This window comes from Peromyscus eremicus, chromosome 19 (assembly GCF_949786415.1).
Source record: "Peromyscus eremicus chromosome 19, PerEre_H2_v1, whole genome shotgun sequence".
Classification (NCBI taxonomy): domain Eukaryota; kingdom Metazoa; phylum Chordata; class Mammalia; order Rodentia; family Cricetidae; genus Peromyscus; species Peromyscus eremicus.
In genome coordinates this window covers 55,183,730-55,198,503 of record NC_081435.1, presented here as the reverse complement: position 1 = coordinate 55,198,503, position 14,774 = coordinate 55,183,730, and the positions used below count along the sequence as shown (strand labels likewise).

The 14,774-nt window shown below is 44.1% G+C and overlaps 1 protein-coding gene across 4 annotated transcripts in view; it reads left to right on the top strand.

Annotated features, from left to right (window-relative positions):
- The window catches only part of Spire1 (spire type actin nucleation factor 1), a 123,401-nt gene extending 112,090 nt beyond the window's left edge, over positions 1–11,311 (top strand). For 2 of the 4 annotated variants that reach the window (XM_059246612.1, XM_059246611.1), the window contains exons 12-17: positions 1,640–1,813; positions 5,703–5,840; positions 6,384–6,454; positions 6,707–6,734; positions 6,827–6,963; positions 9,625–11,311. In XM_059246612.1, coding sequence (XP_059102595.1) covers positions 1,640–1,813; positions 5,703–5,840; positions 6,384–6,454; positions 6,707–6,734; positions 6,827–6,963; positions 9,625–9,883 — 807 coding nt within the window. In that variant the 3' untranslated portion in view covers positions 9,884–11,311. Of the gene's footprint in view, positions 1–1,639; positions 1,814–5,702; positions 5,841–6,383; positions 6,455–6,706; positions 6,735–6,826; positions 6,964–8,137; positions 8,413–9,624 lie in introns of those variants that run through there. The other 2 variants (XM_059246614.1, XM_059246613.1) reach the window with 2 other exon arrangements.
- The last annotated feature ends 3,463 nt before the right edge of the window (positions 11,312–14,774 follow it).

The following is a 14,774-nucleotide window of genomic DNA, read 5'->3' as shown; positions in this document are numbered from 1 at the left end:
GGTTGGGGGTCACCACAACATGAGGAACTGTATTAAATGGTCACAGTATTAGGAAGGGTGACCACTGAACTAATAGCTAATGTTTTCTTTCAAATACTCAAGAATAAAAGTCACATGAACATGCTTACGGCTCCATCTTTACCTGTAATGAGTCGTAAGTGTTTCAAATGAGACAGCAAACAGATGTCCTTCCTTCAAGGAAGGGAAACAGTGGTCAGTATAGTTGGGAAGTGTGAGCAGGGCTTAGAGTCTGGCATTTGATGTCACCTCTATTCCAAAATAATTCAATTAAAGAATTCATGGGGTGATGGCCATTTTTTGATGAGATTTTTCTAACTTCTACATAGTCACTGAACCACTGCGCTTGTCTGACATAGTGTATGCTTGGTAATGCTAACATTTAGAGGGTCACCACAAGTTCAAGGCCAGCCTGAGGTACATAGTGAGTTCCAGACCAACCTGGGCTACAGAATAAGAACCTGTTTCAAAGACAGAAACTACTCTGTGGTGAAATGGAGCCTTGTTAATGGCCTATCAGCAGGAAAACAACTCAGCAAAATAAGCTCAGATTTAAAATCCAAAAGCTGTTAACCAGTGTGGACAAATTTTTACTTTACTAAAATACACAGGTGGATGTGGTGGTGCATACCTGTAATGTGTGTACCACTTTGGGAGGCGAAGAAGATCAGAAGTTGAAGGTCACCCTTGAGGTCAGCCTTCTGAGTTCCATGAGACCCTGTCTCCCTGTGCGCCCCCCACCCCCCACCCCACCCCCCCGCCAAAAAAAAGAAAATTATGAGGCTAAAGGAGCTGTAGATTACAACAGAGTAGTTTGCCTTCATAACTTAAATGACACCAAGCCCTGCAGCCACATGCAGGCCACACAAAGACTGTTTGCTGGTGGAGGTGAACTGTGGCATAAGCTTGGTTGGACTGTGAGCTCCTGGTGGAGAAGGAGAAAAAACAAAGAAAACTGTTGGCACCAGCTGAGAGGAAGAAGGCCTCCTCCACACAGTGGCTTTTCCCACTAGTAGCTTCTCATTGGTAGCTTGGCGAATTTGTAGAGATCACTGACAGTGAAGTCCTCTAGTTCAGTAAATGATATTCTTAAAGGCGTAGTCATGGAAAATGGTAACTGTACTATAGAAAAGAAGGAATAGTTTCGTGTTTATCTCTTCTACTGAAAATGGCAGGATTGTCTTTGCTGTTAATAAAGTTTATTTTATTATGTTGGAATACTTTTTCATCATTTGGTCAAATTACTAATGTTGATTGCCCATCCAAGGGAAACGCAGTTGTCTTTAAGGACCTTCCCAGGGCAGGGGCAGGTGGGCTGTGGACACAGGAGCCAGGAACTCTACCCTGCATTTCAACCAGCCTCATTTGAGAGAATCAGAGTGCTCACAGACCACCGAGTTGGAACAGCCCTAAGTGTCTGCTGAGTGACCCTCGGTGTGGCTTCCTGGTTGATTCCTGACTTAGAAAAATGAATGGGATGTCAGCATGGACCATTGCCATCCACGTGTTGTTTTGTTGTGTTTTTCTTTCACAGTCTGTAATTGCTGTTTGTAGGTCACTTGTTCAGCATTTTCTCCTTTTCTTTCCCCCTGCTGTTTTCTTTTTCCCCTCCATCGTTCAGGTTCCTAGGATAACCAGTGTATGGCCCAGGACGCCTTTCCGACCACTTTTCTCTACCATACAAACAGCTTCTCTGCTGAGCTCTCATCCTTTTGAAGCAGCCATGTTTGGGGTAGCAGGGGCTATGTATTATCTGTTTGAGAGAGCTTTTACCAGCAGGTGGAAACCCTCAAAGGTTGGCCTCTTTCTGCTGGTTCTGGGATCCTTTACTCTCTGTGTCTCTGACGGTGATACCTCAGCTACTGCACTCTGAGAATTAACAGCTCACATGGGCACTTTGCTTCTGATCGCTGATTGCAGTCTTGTGTAGGAGTCTAGATCATGCTGTGATCTCACTGGAGAAGAAAGTAGCTGAAAGGACAACAGACTCAAAATGCAGCATCAGCTAGCAAGCCCGGGGGGGGGGGGGGGGGGGGGGGTTTGCTCTGGGAGTGACTCACTGTCAGCAGGGCATTGCTTCCTCCGGATTCCTGTGCAAGCGCCCTTGGGAGGGGCCCAGTGGTCTCCCGCCACTGGAGCCTGGGAAGGGCTGATTGCTCACACAGCTGGCAAACCATGATGGTCACCATGGACAGCCTGCCTCACCTGTAGAGGAGCAGGTGCATTCCTGATGTTTGTTTACACTCCATCACCAGCTCCGTGGCCACGTGCCCAGCCCCTCCAGAGAGAGAAGTGGGTTTTTTCTTTTTACTGATAGCCATTCAAAACGTTTGTTTACTAGTTCTCATTTTATCACTTTTGGGGCATTTGTTTTCCTCACAGAATAATATATTACTATCATTTGAATGTTTTTGAAAGACCATATTGACTCCTCCACCCCTTCCCCAATGGTAGAGAGCAGCAGGGCCTGGTTCTTCAAGGATCTGTGTTATGAAACAAGCCCGTGACAGACAGATGACCCAGCAGCTGGGTTCTTTGTTACTCATCTGAATGTAAAGGACGTAAGGCACAGTGAGCACGTTCCTAATGCTGTCATTTGTCACAAAATCTCTATGTCCCATCTTGTGTCCATCACTCCACCTAACTTCAGACTAGCCCCTTAGACAAAATAGGTGGCTCTTTAATTCCTCTTACTGCTACATGTTGACATTCTATTATGAACACCCTCAAACAGAAATATCCACATGAAGTCCATAGACTGTTTTAAGCAAAAAGCAAGGGGGTTGGAGAGATGGCTCAGTGATTAGGAGCACTGGCTGCTCTTCCAGAGGACCTGAGTTCAATTCCCAGCACCCACATGGTGGCTCACAACCATGCGTAATGAGATCTGGTGTCCTCTTCTGGCCTGCAGGCATACATGCAGACAGAACATTGTATACAAAATAACTAAGTAAATCTTTAAAAAAAAAAATTTCACTTTCAGTTTTTAAAATAGAATTTAAAGAGATGAGTGATTAAATGTATGTCCTATTTTTTATTTAAATTGGCCTCCCTTTGGATAGATTATAAATATCTGCTACTGGAGTGTCTTAAGTTTCTTTCTAACTGAAGCCATTATATAAAAGATCTATCTTCTTGGAGCCTGCACAGTGGCTAAGCAGGTTAAGGTACTTGTTGCCTACCAAGCCTGTTAGCCTGAGTTCAATCCTCAGGACCTACATGGTGGAAGGAGAGAAACACAAGTGATCCTCTGGTGTCCACAGCCTCACGGTGGTACACATGTGCCCCATGCCCACATGAGAATAGATAGACAGACAGACCAATCTTCTCATTTCTCTGTGGTTCAGTAACTGATAACCAGAGTTTCACATTCTGCTCTCTAATTTCTGTGCTGCCTCATTCTGACCGCTTTTGTCTGATTAAACTATGACCAGAATCTTCAGTAAAACTCAACTTGTAAGCATGTAAGTAAGCTGTGGCATGTCTGGCCCCGTTGTCAAAGACTTGCTGCTTTCCCACACGTTTTGAGTTACTTTAGGACATAGAGCAAGAAAGAGTCAGGCTGGCCTAACCCAACCCACTGAACCCATGGCCAGAGACAGGGTCATGTGGGCAAGGCATTTTCTTGTCTCAGGACCTGGGATGCTCCTCAGCTTGGAGCATAAGATCTATTACAGTTTGATTTGGCTTTAGAGATTTTTGAATTAATACTGCCAAATGGAAAAACAATTAAAACTATTGTAGTCACAATGTTGCATTAAAGTCTTGTTGTCCTTTGGCATGCTCCAGAGTTAAAACAATAGCATTTCACCTGATAGAAATTATTTTTCCCAAGGGGTAGTCTGGATGAAGTTTTTAAAAAGAATTAAGAAAATAAGCACATCCCATGATTTCTTAGAGTGTTCTGTGAAGCACTGAATTTACAAGTGTTTGTTCAAAGCAGAAAGTTGAAGGTATCTTCAGACCAGAAGAAGCTGTTCTGCCACTTAGACTGCCGAGAGGGAAGCTCAGCTGGGAGCTTATTTTGTGTGGCAGTCTATCCTCAAGTGACAGCACCTCCCCGCCAGGGAGCTGCAGGACCCAGGGGTCCCAAGGCTTGCCTAGTTAGATTAGTACAGCATTTTGCTGCAGCTTAGCATTTTTGTCATAGTTAGCTATTAGCTACCTTTTATTAAATACTAGTTAAAAAAAAAAAAAAACTTCGACAAAAATTGAGCTAGAGAAATTATCAGAAGACCCATGTTCAGCCAGCACCACTAATTTAATAAATAGTCCACTGAAATGGCCTAACTTTCACAAAGGTGGCTCATTGGCCCTATGACACTGTTCTGTTCTCCAGGTTAAAAAAAAAATAAGTACATATTGAGCACACTGCTTAATCCTGAAATCTCTGAAAGCTGTTCCCACTAAAAGGGAAACTGTGTGATGAACGGCTCTTTTTGAATGCCCATTGTGGGCATCTCAGAGCAAATGACGCAATCTACTTCAGCAAACCTTGGCCCCCAACTACTGAGAAGTTCCTCATCTTAACGACTCAGTGGATTCTTTCCAAAGCGGTCTAAAGCAAACCCAGCCTTCCTAAGTTGGCTTAAGCAGATTCTCTGTTGAATTGAAGCAAAGTGAGCCAGACTAGTTTTTTAGTAAATGCTAATGTTTGTCAAATTTGCAACCTAGATTTATTTTTGTTTCTTTCTGATTGAAAGACAGAACTGAATGTTAAAACTCCATAAACTGACTGCCCTCATGGTCATGTGCTTTCTCATTTGGCTTATTTGGTTCCAGAATGCCTGGGAGCAGTGCCGTGGTGTGTGGGAGTGAATTGTAATGTGTGTGCTGAGAACATTGAGTTTCAGTGTCAAGGCACCACAATGGCCCCTTGAAGCCTGGCAGGGCCTGAGTGCATAGAGTCGTTCTGTCTTTCTCTTAGATCTACCAATCAACAGCACCGGATGGAGAAAGGATGGTTCGAGGCTCTTATTCAGTGGATCAGTTACATCAACATTTTTCACAGCTGTTTGTAAGGAGGCCATTAACATAAGAAGCCAACATAAATATTTATCATGCAAGGCTCTGTCTCCATCTGTGCTGACTGTGCATTCAGCACTTGGTGAAAAGACCTGGGAGGCTGGAGCGATGGGCCTGGGAGGCTGTAAGCTGTCTGTGCTCCCGCTTCCTGTTGCGGTTCCACTCCAAGTGTGTAGGGAGTTTTGAAAGTGTGCTGATGTAACTGATCACTCCATCATGCTTGTCCGTATAAAGTACTAACCACCTTCACTTGGCTGTTCTGGGTACCACAAACCAGTTTTGAAAACAGGACCACATTGTAGATTTGCTTCATGTCCAGTAGAGTGTGGCTCACAACACATTTCTGTGACACAAAGTTGTTTAGAGTGACAATGTTTTCTCAAGATTTCAACCATTGGTACAGAGCTCTCCCGAAGGCAGAAATACCTGACCCAATGTGAGGAGCTTCATGCATTAGCTGCATCCTTTCAGTCGGTCATGGTCCTGTTTTCTACGGTGCACTGAGGAGTGATGTGGTCCCCAGAGGGAGCCAGCTCTGTCCCAGTGATCATGGGAATCCTGTCCTCTGAAGCTACTAACCAGGTGTCTGATCTTAAGGGAGCACTGCAGTTCCAGAGCAGGGGAGGTGCTCCTTACTCACAAGGTACTTTGAATTTCAGGAGGAATTCTGCTACCCAGTGGAGTGCCTCGCTCTCACTGTGGAGGAAGTGATGCATATTCGTCAGGTCCTGGTGAAAGCGGAGCTGGAAAAGTACCAACAGTATAAGGATGTCTACACTGCCCTGAAAAAAGGAAAGGTAGAACGGTCTAAAGTTGGTTGAACTGTACAAGGCATGGTCTCTTAAGAGGCCTTTGTGCTAGCCAGGTGGTATAGGACTTTAGGGGTCTTAGGAGGTGAGATATTTATATTCTACACTATTTCTCATTCACAAGAGGGGATTTTTTGTTTCTCCCTTGGCAAAATTAATAGAAGGTTTAAAAACGACCCTAAAGGATAGTAGTATGGCTTCCTAAAGCCATGTGCACTTGAGTTGTACTTTCAAAGGATCAATAAAGAAAGCATGTCTGAGGAATGGGAGTTAGCTTTCCTCAGAATTGATCCTGTAACCATGAGATGCTTGAGCACTGTGATCTTTTGTTGCTTTTGAAGAACTGTCATTAAACATAGAACTGGGTTATGTGTCAGAGCCAAACATAAAAGCAGCATTTCTGGGTTCTCATCCTCTTCTGTCTGCACATATACCTGAAACATCCCCTAGATGACCAGGAAGTAGATCCACCATGGGAGCCAGGAAGGGTTGGCCCCATTTCTCTTCTCCTTCTAACTTTGTATTTTCTAGCTCTGCTTCTGTTGCCGAACCCGGAGGTTTTCCTTCTTCACGTGGTCCTACACCTGTCAGTTCTGTAAGAGGTAAGGCTTTTGTCACTGTAGAGTTCCCACAGCCACAGAGAAATGCCAGGTACTCTTTTGTTCCATCCTCTTCCCACTCGAGAGTGGAATTAGAAAGGACCCATTCTGTGGCTTTGCCCTATGCCTGCCCTATCACTTGGCACTGCAGTTTCTTCAGGAGTGGGTTGAACTATTGTTGAACCTAGAAAAAAAACTATGGCTTCACCTACATTCATTGTGTCCCACCCAGTAACACTTCTTGTTTTTACACAGGCCCGTGTGCTCACAGTGTTGCAAAAAGGTAAGCTTAACTCAATGAAATCACCAGTGCATCCATCTGCTCACAACCCTGCCCATCCTGGAGCTCATTCTCATTTTTATTTCGGGTAACAGATGCGGCTGCCCTCCAAGCCATATTCTACTCTACCTATCTTCTCGTTGGGACCTTCTGCCTTGCAGAGGGGGGAGAGTTGCACAAGGTCAGAAAAGCCCTCCACTAGTCACCATCGGCCACTTCGAAGTATCGCCAGGTGAGCAGGGACCTGGGTCTTCAAGAGCATCCTCTGAAGAAGTAACACTTGGGGTTGGGGTGGTCATGCCAGGGCTAGGGTGTGGTCAGCGCATGCTGCTGCTTCATTGATTTTTAATACAGTTTCCGTTTGCACAAATCTCCAAAGTTCCTCCAAGGTACTTTTTGGTTGGTAATACCTAGTTACTTAAAAGATATTTTAACATAGTTTTGTTTTCATTATACTTTGGAATAACTTTTATGCCTTTAAAAAGGTATCTTTAAAATTGACTTTTAGGCTAGGTGGGCCATGCCTGTGATCCCAACAGTTGGGAGAGGGAGACAGGAAAATTAGAGTCATTGGGGTTGGAAAGGTGGCACAGTAACTACTAAGAGCACTTGCTGCTCTTGCAGAGGACCTGAGTTCAGTGCCCAGCACCCACATGATGCCTCATAACGGTAGTTCCAGGTCTTGGGATTCTGGTGCTCTGTTCTGGACTGTACAGGCACTACATGCATACATGTAGGCAAAACGCTCATACACATAAAATAAAAATAAATCTAAAAAATAATTCCATTTTATCCTTAGCTACATAGTGAGGGCAGTCTGTGTTTCCTGAGGTGCTGTCTACAAAAACATTGTCCTTGTTTTTCCAGTCTGGTCTTCCTTTCCTCCTTGTCTAGTTGAAAATGAAATCCATTGACACTTGGGTTTATAACATCTCTTGTATCTGTGACTTGCTTTATTATTGTAAAGGTAGAGGTGAAGCTTTATGCCAGAACTGAGTCTCAAACCATTGCATTCAGTACAGGCTAGGGCAGTACTGCCCTTAACAGAAAGGGAAAGTCCACTCAGGCCACATGCTAGCAGGTCCAAGAGATCCCTGACTCTGGGCTGTGGGATAAGAAAGCCTTATGCATACATAGTACATAACCTGGGCCTATGAAGCCTTGAGCCTTGACTTGTCCTCCTGGGACTTGGTAAGCACCGATGGGACAGGGACAAGCCCAGGACAGTCATCAGTTGACCAGGGCATTTGTCCCATTCACTGATGACTTTGAACCCACTGTGTCTTCCTTTTTGCTTTCTCCTTTGGGAAGTAGTTAGTTGATAACAATAGCTGGGTTAGATGGTCTCTGGTTACCTCAGTTTTGAAAACATTATGATTATAATTCAGCTCTCTGGCTCCACCTAGCAAGTCACTCAAACAGAATTGCTGAGGATGAGTGAACACATTGGATACCATAAGAAGAGTGGTGAAAGGTGTTTTCTCAGGACCAGACACATAAGTTCCTTCAGCTTCCTATAGTCTACCTACTACTATCTGCTATCTCCTAAAGTTGATTGGTAATGATACAGAACACAGGGCCTTGGACAAAGACCATGAACCAATAGAATGATTCAGTAGGATGGTAGCAACATGTATTTATATGTCATTTAGGTGTTTAAAACCACAGTCCATGCCAGGTGGTGAAGGTGCATGCCTTTAATCCCAGCACTCAAGAGGCAGAGGCAGAGGCAGGCAGATCTTTGTGAGTTCAAGGCCAGCCTGGTCTACAGAACAAGTTCCAGGACAGACAGGACTGTTATATAGAGAGACCTTGTCTCAGAAAACAAAAAAACAAACAAACCATAGTCCATGATGTGGTAATCAAGAAAATACCTGGACACCCTATTTTCCAAAAATTCTACAGGAGATGAAAATTTCCAGTTATCTCATTTTCATTGTTTCTTGTTTGTTTGTTTGTTGTGGTGCTGGGGTTGAACCCAGGGCCTTCACATGCTGGGCACGTATACTACTACCATTGAACAGCTAAGCAGCTCCCTAGCCACAGTATTGGGTTTTGCTGTTGGCTTTGTTTTGGTTTTGAGTGTTTATGTGTGTGGGCACAGAGTGTGCATTTAAAGGCCAGAAGTTGACATTCAGTTTCTTCCTCAATCACTCTCCATCTCATATATTGAGACTGGATCTGAACTTGGAGCTCCCTCTAACTGGCCACTTGCTGCCGGGTCTTCTGGCTCAGCCTCCTGAGTGCTAGGATTACGGGCTAACCCCCAGCCCACTTGGCTTTCACATGGGTGCTGGGTATCAACACTCCTGTCTTCACATTTGCAGGGCAAGAACTTTTACCTGCTGGCCCAGCTCCCAGCTCCAGTGTTACTTCTTTCCATTTTTTAATTACTTTGTTAGTTTATGCATATGGGTGTTTTGCTTGCATGTAAGTCTGTCAACTACTTATGTGCCTGGTACCTGTGGAGCCCAGAAGAGGCCTTCAGATCCCATGTGTCTAGAGCTTCCTGTGGGTTCAGGGAATTAGACTCAGGTCCTGCAGAAGAGCAACCGGTGCTCTTAACCCCTGAGCCATCACTCCAACTCCACCCCACCCCACAGTAGTAGTAGTGTTGTTGTTGTTGTTGTTATTTCCTTTCTTTGTCTTCTTCCTCTTTCTTCTCTCTTCCTTCTTTCTTCTTTTCTTGAGACAGGGTTTTTCTGTGTAGCCCTGGCTGTCCTGGAACTCACTCTGTAGACCAGGCTGACCTTGAACTCAGAAATCCACCTGCCTCTTCCTTCCGAGTGCTGGGATTAAAAGTGTGCACCACCACCACCTGGCTCTCTTACCTGTTCTTAATATTGCAATTGAACTATTATGAATACTAAATATTTTTAGTATTCCCCCGCAGGTTTTCCTCAAAATCGAAGTCGGTGGACAAATCAGATGAAGAACTCCAGTTCCCCAAAGAGTTCATGGAGGATTGGAGTACAATGGAGGTCTGTGTAGACTGCAAAAAGTTCATTTCTGAAATCATCAGCTCAAGCCGGCGCAGCCTGGTGTTGGCCAACAAAAGAGCCCGGTTGAAAAGGAAGACACAGTCTTTCTACATGTCCTCGGCAGGCCCCTCGGAGTACTGCCCCTCAGAAAGGACTATCAATGAGATCTGAGCCCTGTGCCTTCCCTTTGCTCTTGTGTCCAGAGGCGCCTCAGTGCATCAGTGCTGCAGGACTCTTCCCGGGGTCTGACCTGACGGGCTCCGTCTGCAGCAGGGCAGGCTTGTGCTGCACCTTGTGGCACAGACAGACTCAAGGCTCTGTTCAGATCGGTTGATGGGACGAGGCAGGTCAGCCAGTTGCTCATTTGCACTCAGAAAGCCTAAAACTTGATTTTGTGTATATGAATAGGGAAGCCAGAAACTTCCTTAGTTCAGTTTCTCAATGTTCTTCAGATAATTTCCTAAGGCAAAAAGCTTCTTGTGTGTGAAGTCAGTCTGACAGAGTGTTGATGTTAGCACAGGTCCAAGCAGTAAGTCATATTGGCATTCCACTTGACAGTGTTCCTATCCATGTACATAACGGTCTAAAGCCCTGCCACACACCGGCTCCCTGGGGTGGGCCAGGTTGGCTATTGTCTCACAGCACAAACCTTGAAGGCCTTGCTGATAATTCTCCTACTTTGGGGCTCTGGCTGCATCCAGTGCAGAACATCCAAGTAAGCCGGACAGGTAGCCACTTCCCTGAGTTGCCTGGTCTGCCCAGGCACCATGCCTCACTGTCCCTGAGCTGTTAACAGGGCCCTCATTCCCTGTTGTGAATGTATATGGTTCTGGAAAGTTTTATAACACACGTTTAAGAATTAAAATTTTGTGGATGTTTGAGGAAAAAGGAAGACTAAAATTTTGTCAAGCAGCTAAATGTGTTTTGATAAACTGTGACAGGCTGTGACCGCAGAGGGTGCCACAGAGAAGAGCTACATCTCATACGGTTTTAGCAACATTTTCCATAACTTTCTAGTGTGGCCATTGTGACTAAATTAACCACAGTTTGGTACCTGAGTCTCAAACTGAAGTTTATTTTTATAAATGAATTTTAAAAGAAAAATCCTGGCTGTTTAAATTTTCAAGAAAATTAACCTGCTGCCGTGCATAACTTTTGGATGCTTTTTGCACTAGTTGTCTTGTAAATGTTCCGAAGTTTCTGACAAAGGGCAGTTGGCAGGTAGTGTTATGCACCTGAAATTCCTCAGTTCCTGTGACACATGCCATGGGCTGTCCCTCATTTCCATATGCTTAGAAATAACCAGTCAGTCAGATTGCCACTAATGGTTGGGAAATCAGTTACGGCACATGCACAGTAATTCCTGAAAGCTATTAAAAAACACTCTCACACACCACAGATGACAGCTCCATTTAATGATGAAAGGCATGACAGTTGCATTTCAGACCAACATCAAGATAAAGTAACATTGCCACATTAAATTGACAGTGACACCTCAGAAATGCGCCAGTAGTCATTTCTAATGCATTGAAATTTATAGTTTAGTAAATGGCTTTAAATTACTTATACTGATGAAATAAACTTTACCAATTGACTAAAGTAATGCATGTTAGTAGTTCCTCTGTACTGCATGTAGAAGTGGGCCACCAGAAAACCCTTACCAACTACATTCCAGCTGTGTTTAGGACTTGTTTAAGAGCTGTAAAAACTGTATTGTGTAAATCCCAGTTACACAGTTTCCCCTGAGACCATCTGCTCTTTACTCTGCTCTTAAAACTTTTTTAAGTTCTAAAACCAGAACGAAATGAGCCTGACCTCCTGGAAGGGAGCAAGGCAGAAGGAATGGAGGTCCCGGTGTCGGTTTATGAGCATGCATCTAGGGTAACATGCTTCTGTAAAACGGTGACTAATTACTGTCTGACTTCCCACAGAAGACACTGAGCCACACCCCCCAAGTGAAAATTTCATTCCCATTCACAAATCAATGACCTAGTAAACCTCATGGATTTGACCTCATTCCTTCAGGCTTATAGTACTGTGCATAGTGGTTTGGGCATTGTGGGCACTTTTACTAGAGCATCAGGATGTAAATCTTTCAGCACATTTGCCAAGTGTGTTGAAGAGTTCAAGTGTATGCCATGCTCAGTAAAACAACCTACAAGAAGGGGTGGAAAAATGGCACATGACAAGGTGGAAATGGTAGAATAAAACTACTGTTGTTTGAGGAACACCAAAACAGATGTGTGTGTTTAACTCCTCCTTGTCTACAAGACAAACTTTCTTCCCTAGCACTCATAATAAGCTAGGATTCCATAGGCTAAGCACTCCAGAGCTGGCTCAGCTTGTGCAGCTTGCTTTAGAAGTCCTGGCTGACAGTGGTCAGCTTCCTGTCCCCAGTAACCTCCATCTGCAGGCCCTTTGTCCTGCTTCCTTCCCTGCTGTGCTGCTGTTCCAGTTCACAGTTGTTATGGCTGACCCCAGAGTATGATGCCTCTCCTGAACACATCTGGATATGGTCCCTTCCTGACCCCTCTAGGCATGAGCACCAGTTCCATTGGTCCCATAGACCATGAGGTCAGAGTATGTAAAAATGCTTGTAAATATTGTAACATATTCATTAATATTTGAAAGACATTTGTTATCGGCAGTGGGAATTAATTCTCTCAAGAAAAGTAAAAATTAAATAATTGATTTGTACATTGACTTAATTACTAGATTTCAAGTCTCAGCCCTTTCAAATTAAACCAGAAAGTTGTTATTGCAGTAGTTCTAAAAATGATCTGTGTTGAAGAAATGTGTGGTTAGTACCATGAACTCAACACTATGAAGTTTGTAAGGTTTTTATTTTTCTAACTACTAATAGAGGGCTGGAGTTTAGGTGAATGTAGGAATCATGAAAGTTTTAAATTACATTGCTATTTGTTAAAATAAAACAAAAAATTTACACATTGAAGGACCATGAAGAAATGTGTACTGGTCTGTGTACTGACTGGTCTCTGACCTGGCTTCCCTTCCCCTATGTGTAAGCAAAGTATTGCTGGCATTCCAAGGTAAATGACAGTGCTATATGTGTTCCACAGGAGTATTTTATTTTAGCAAGATGTGACGTCACACACCTTTAATCCCACATTCCAGAGGCAGAAGCAGAAAATCTCTTCGATTTCAGGACTAGCCTGGTCTACACAGTGAGACCTTCTCCTCCTCCTCCTCCTCTTCCTCCTCCTCCTCCTCATTTTTATTCTTATTCTTCTCCTTCTTCTTCCTCCTCTTCCTCCTCCTCCTCGGCATTTTATTTTAAAACTTATATAGGGGAAAAATAAAATGGTTTTCATCATACCTTCTCTATTGAGTTCCTGTTGTAAAATGGTGATGTCTTCAGGAACTAACTAGCTGTTAGAATTCATGCAGGTTATAAAGCTTGCAGCAGCATTTAAAAACACTTTAAAAATACAGTCCCCAAGGACCATGTAAGGAAACTAAAAACAGTTCTGCCCTCAGTGACTACTGTTAGGCAGCAGGTGACTAGAGGGGTAATTGCCAGGTACGGTGGACCACATCTAAGTTCCCAGCATGTGGGAAGTGGAGACAGGAGGATCATGGGTCTAAAGTTTGCCTGGGCAGCTTGGCCTTGCCGAACAGCAGCCTTGGCCTTGCCGAACAGCAGCCTTGGTCCTGCCGCTTCCCTTAACTGTAAGCATCCACTTGCTCAGACATGGCTTTTCACCCATCTGCCCCAGAGAAAGGGGAGGGAGGGAGAGTGTGTATGCATGAGGAGGTCTCAGCTGTCATCGCCAAGAATGTTCCCATGTCCTTTGAGAAAGGGTGGTTGTTCTGAATTAACCAGTTAGACTAGGCTCATTTTCCTTGAGTTTGTATACTTTCTGCTGTTTCTGTTATTGTTGATATCAAGCTTTATTTTTTGTCTTTTTTTTTTTTTTTTTTTAAGAGCTGAGGACCGAACCCAGGGCCTTGGGCTTGCTAGGCAAGCGCTCTACCACTGAGCTAAATCCCCAACCCCTCAAGCTTTATTCTTAACATAGATACAGGATGTTATTTAAATTTCCTTATATTTTTGAGACTTGCTTTGTGTCCTAGTATGTGGTCAGTTTTGGAGAAAGTTCCATGAGCTGCTGAGAAGAATGTAGATTCTTTACTATTTGGGTGGAATGTTCTGTAGATGTCTGTTAGGTCCATTTGATTTATGACATGAATGCCATCTTTTCTTTGTTTAATTTTTGTCTTGATGACCTGTGTGTTGGCGAGAGTGGAGTATTAAAGTTACACACTTATCTGTGTGTGAGGGTCCATATGCTATTTGAGCTGTAGTAGTGCTTCTTTTTGGGGGGTGGGGTGGGGGTTCAAGACAGGGTTTCTCTATGTAGTTTTGGTGCCTGTCCTGGATCTCGTTCTGTAGACCAGGCTGGCCTTAAACTCACAGAGATCCACCTGGCTCTGCCTCCTGAGTGCTGGGATTAAGGGCGTGCGCCACCACCGCCCGGCGGATCCTGTTTTCTAATCCAGTCTGCTAGTCTGTGTCTTCTTATTGTGAAATTGAGACTATGAACAGTTTGGGGTAGTGTGTATTGATTCCCGTTATTTTGTTATGGATTTGGTTTTCCCCCCTTTCTATTTACTGTTCTGGGATTATGTTTCTTGTGTCTTCTTGGGTGTAGTTAACCTCTTCAGATTGAAGTTTTCCTTCTAGTGCCTTCTATAAAGCTACACTGGTAGATAGAAATCACTTAAGTTTGATTTTATCTTGGAATGTTTTTCTTTCCTTACCAGTTGTGGTTGACAGTTTTGCTGGGTATAGTAGGCTGGGCTGGCATCTGTGGTCTCTTCTCAGTTTGTGGAACATGCATCTAGGCCCTTCTGGCTTTCAGTTTCTTCATGGAAAAATCAGGTTCACTGGGCAGTGGTGGCACCTTTAACCCCAGCACTCAGCAGATAGAGGCAGGCAGATCTCTGTGAGTTCGAGGTCAGCCTGGTCTACAGAGTGAGTTCCAGGACAGGCTCCAAAACTACACAGAGAAACCCTGTATTGGAAGAGAGGGAGAGAGAG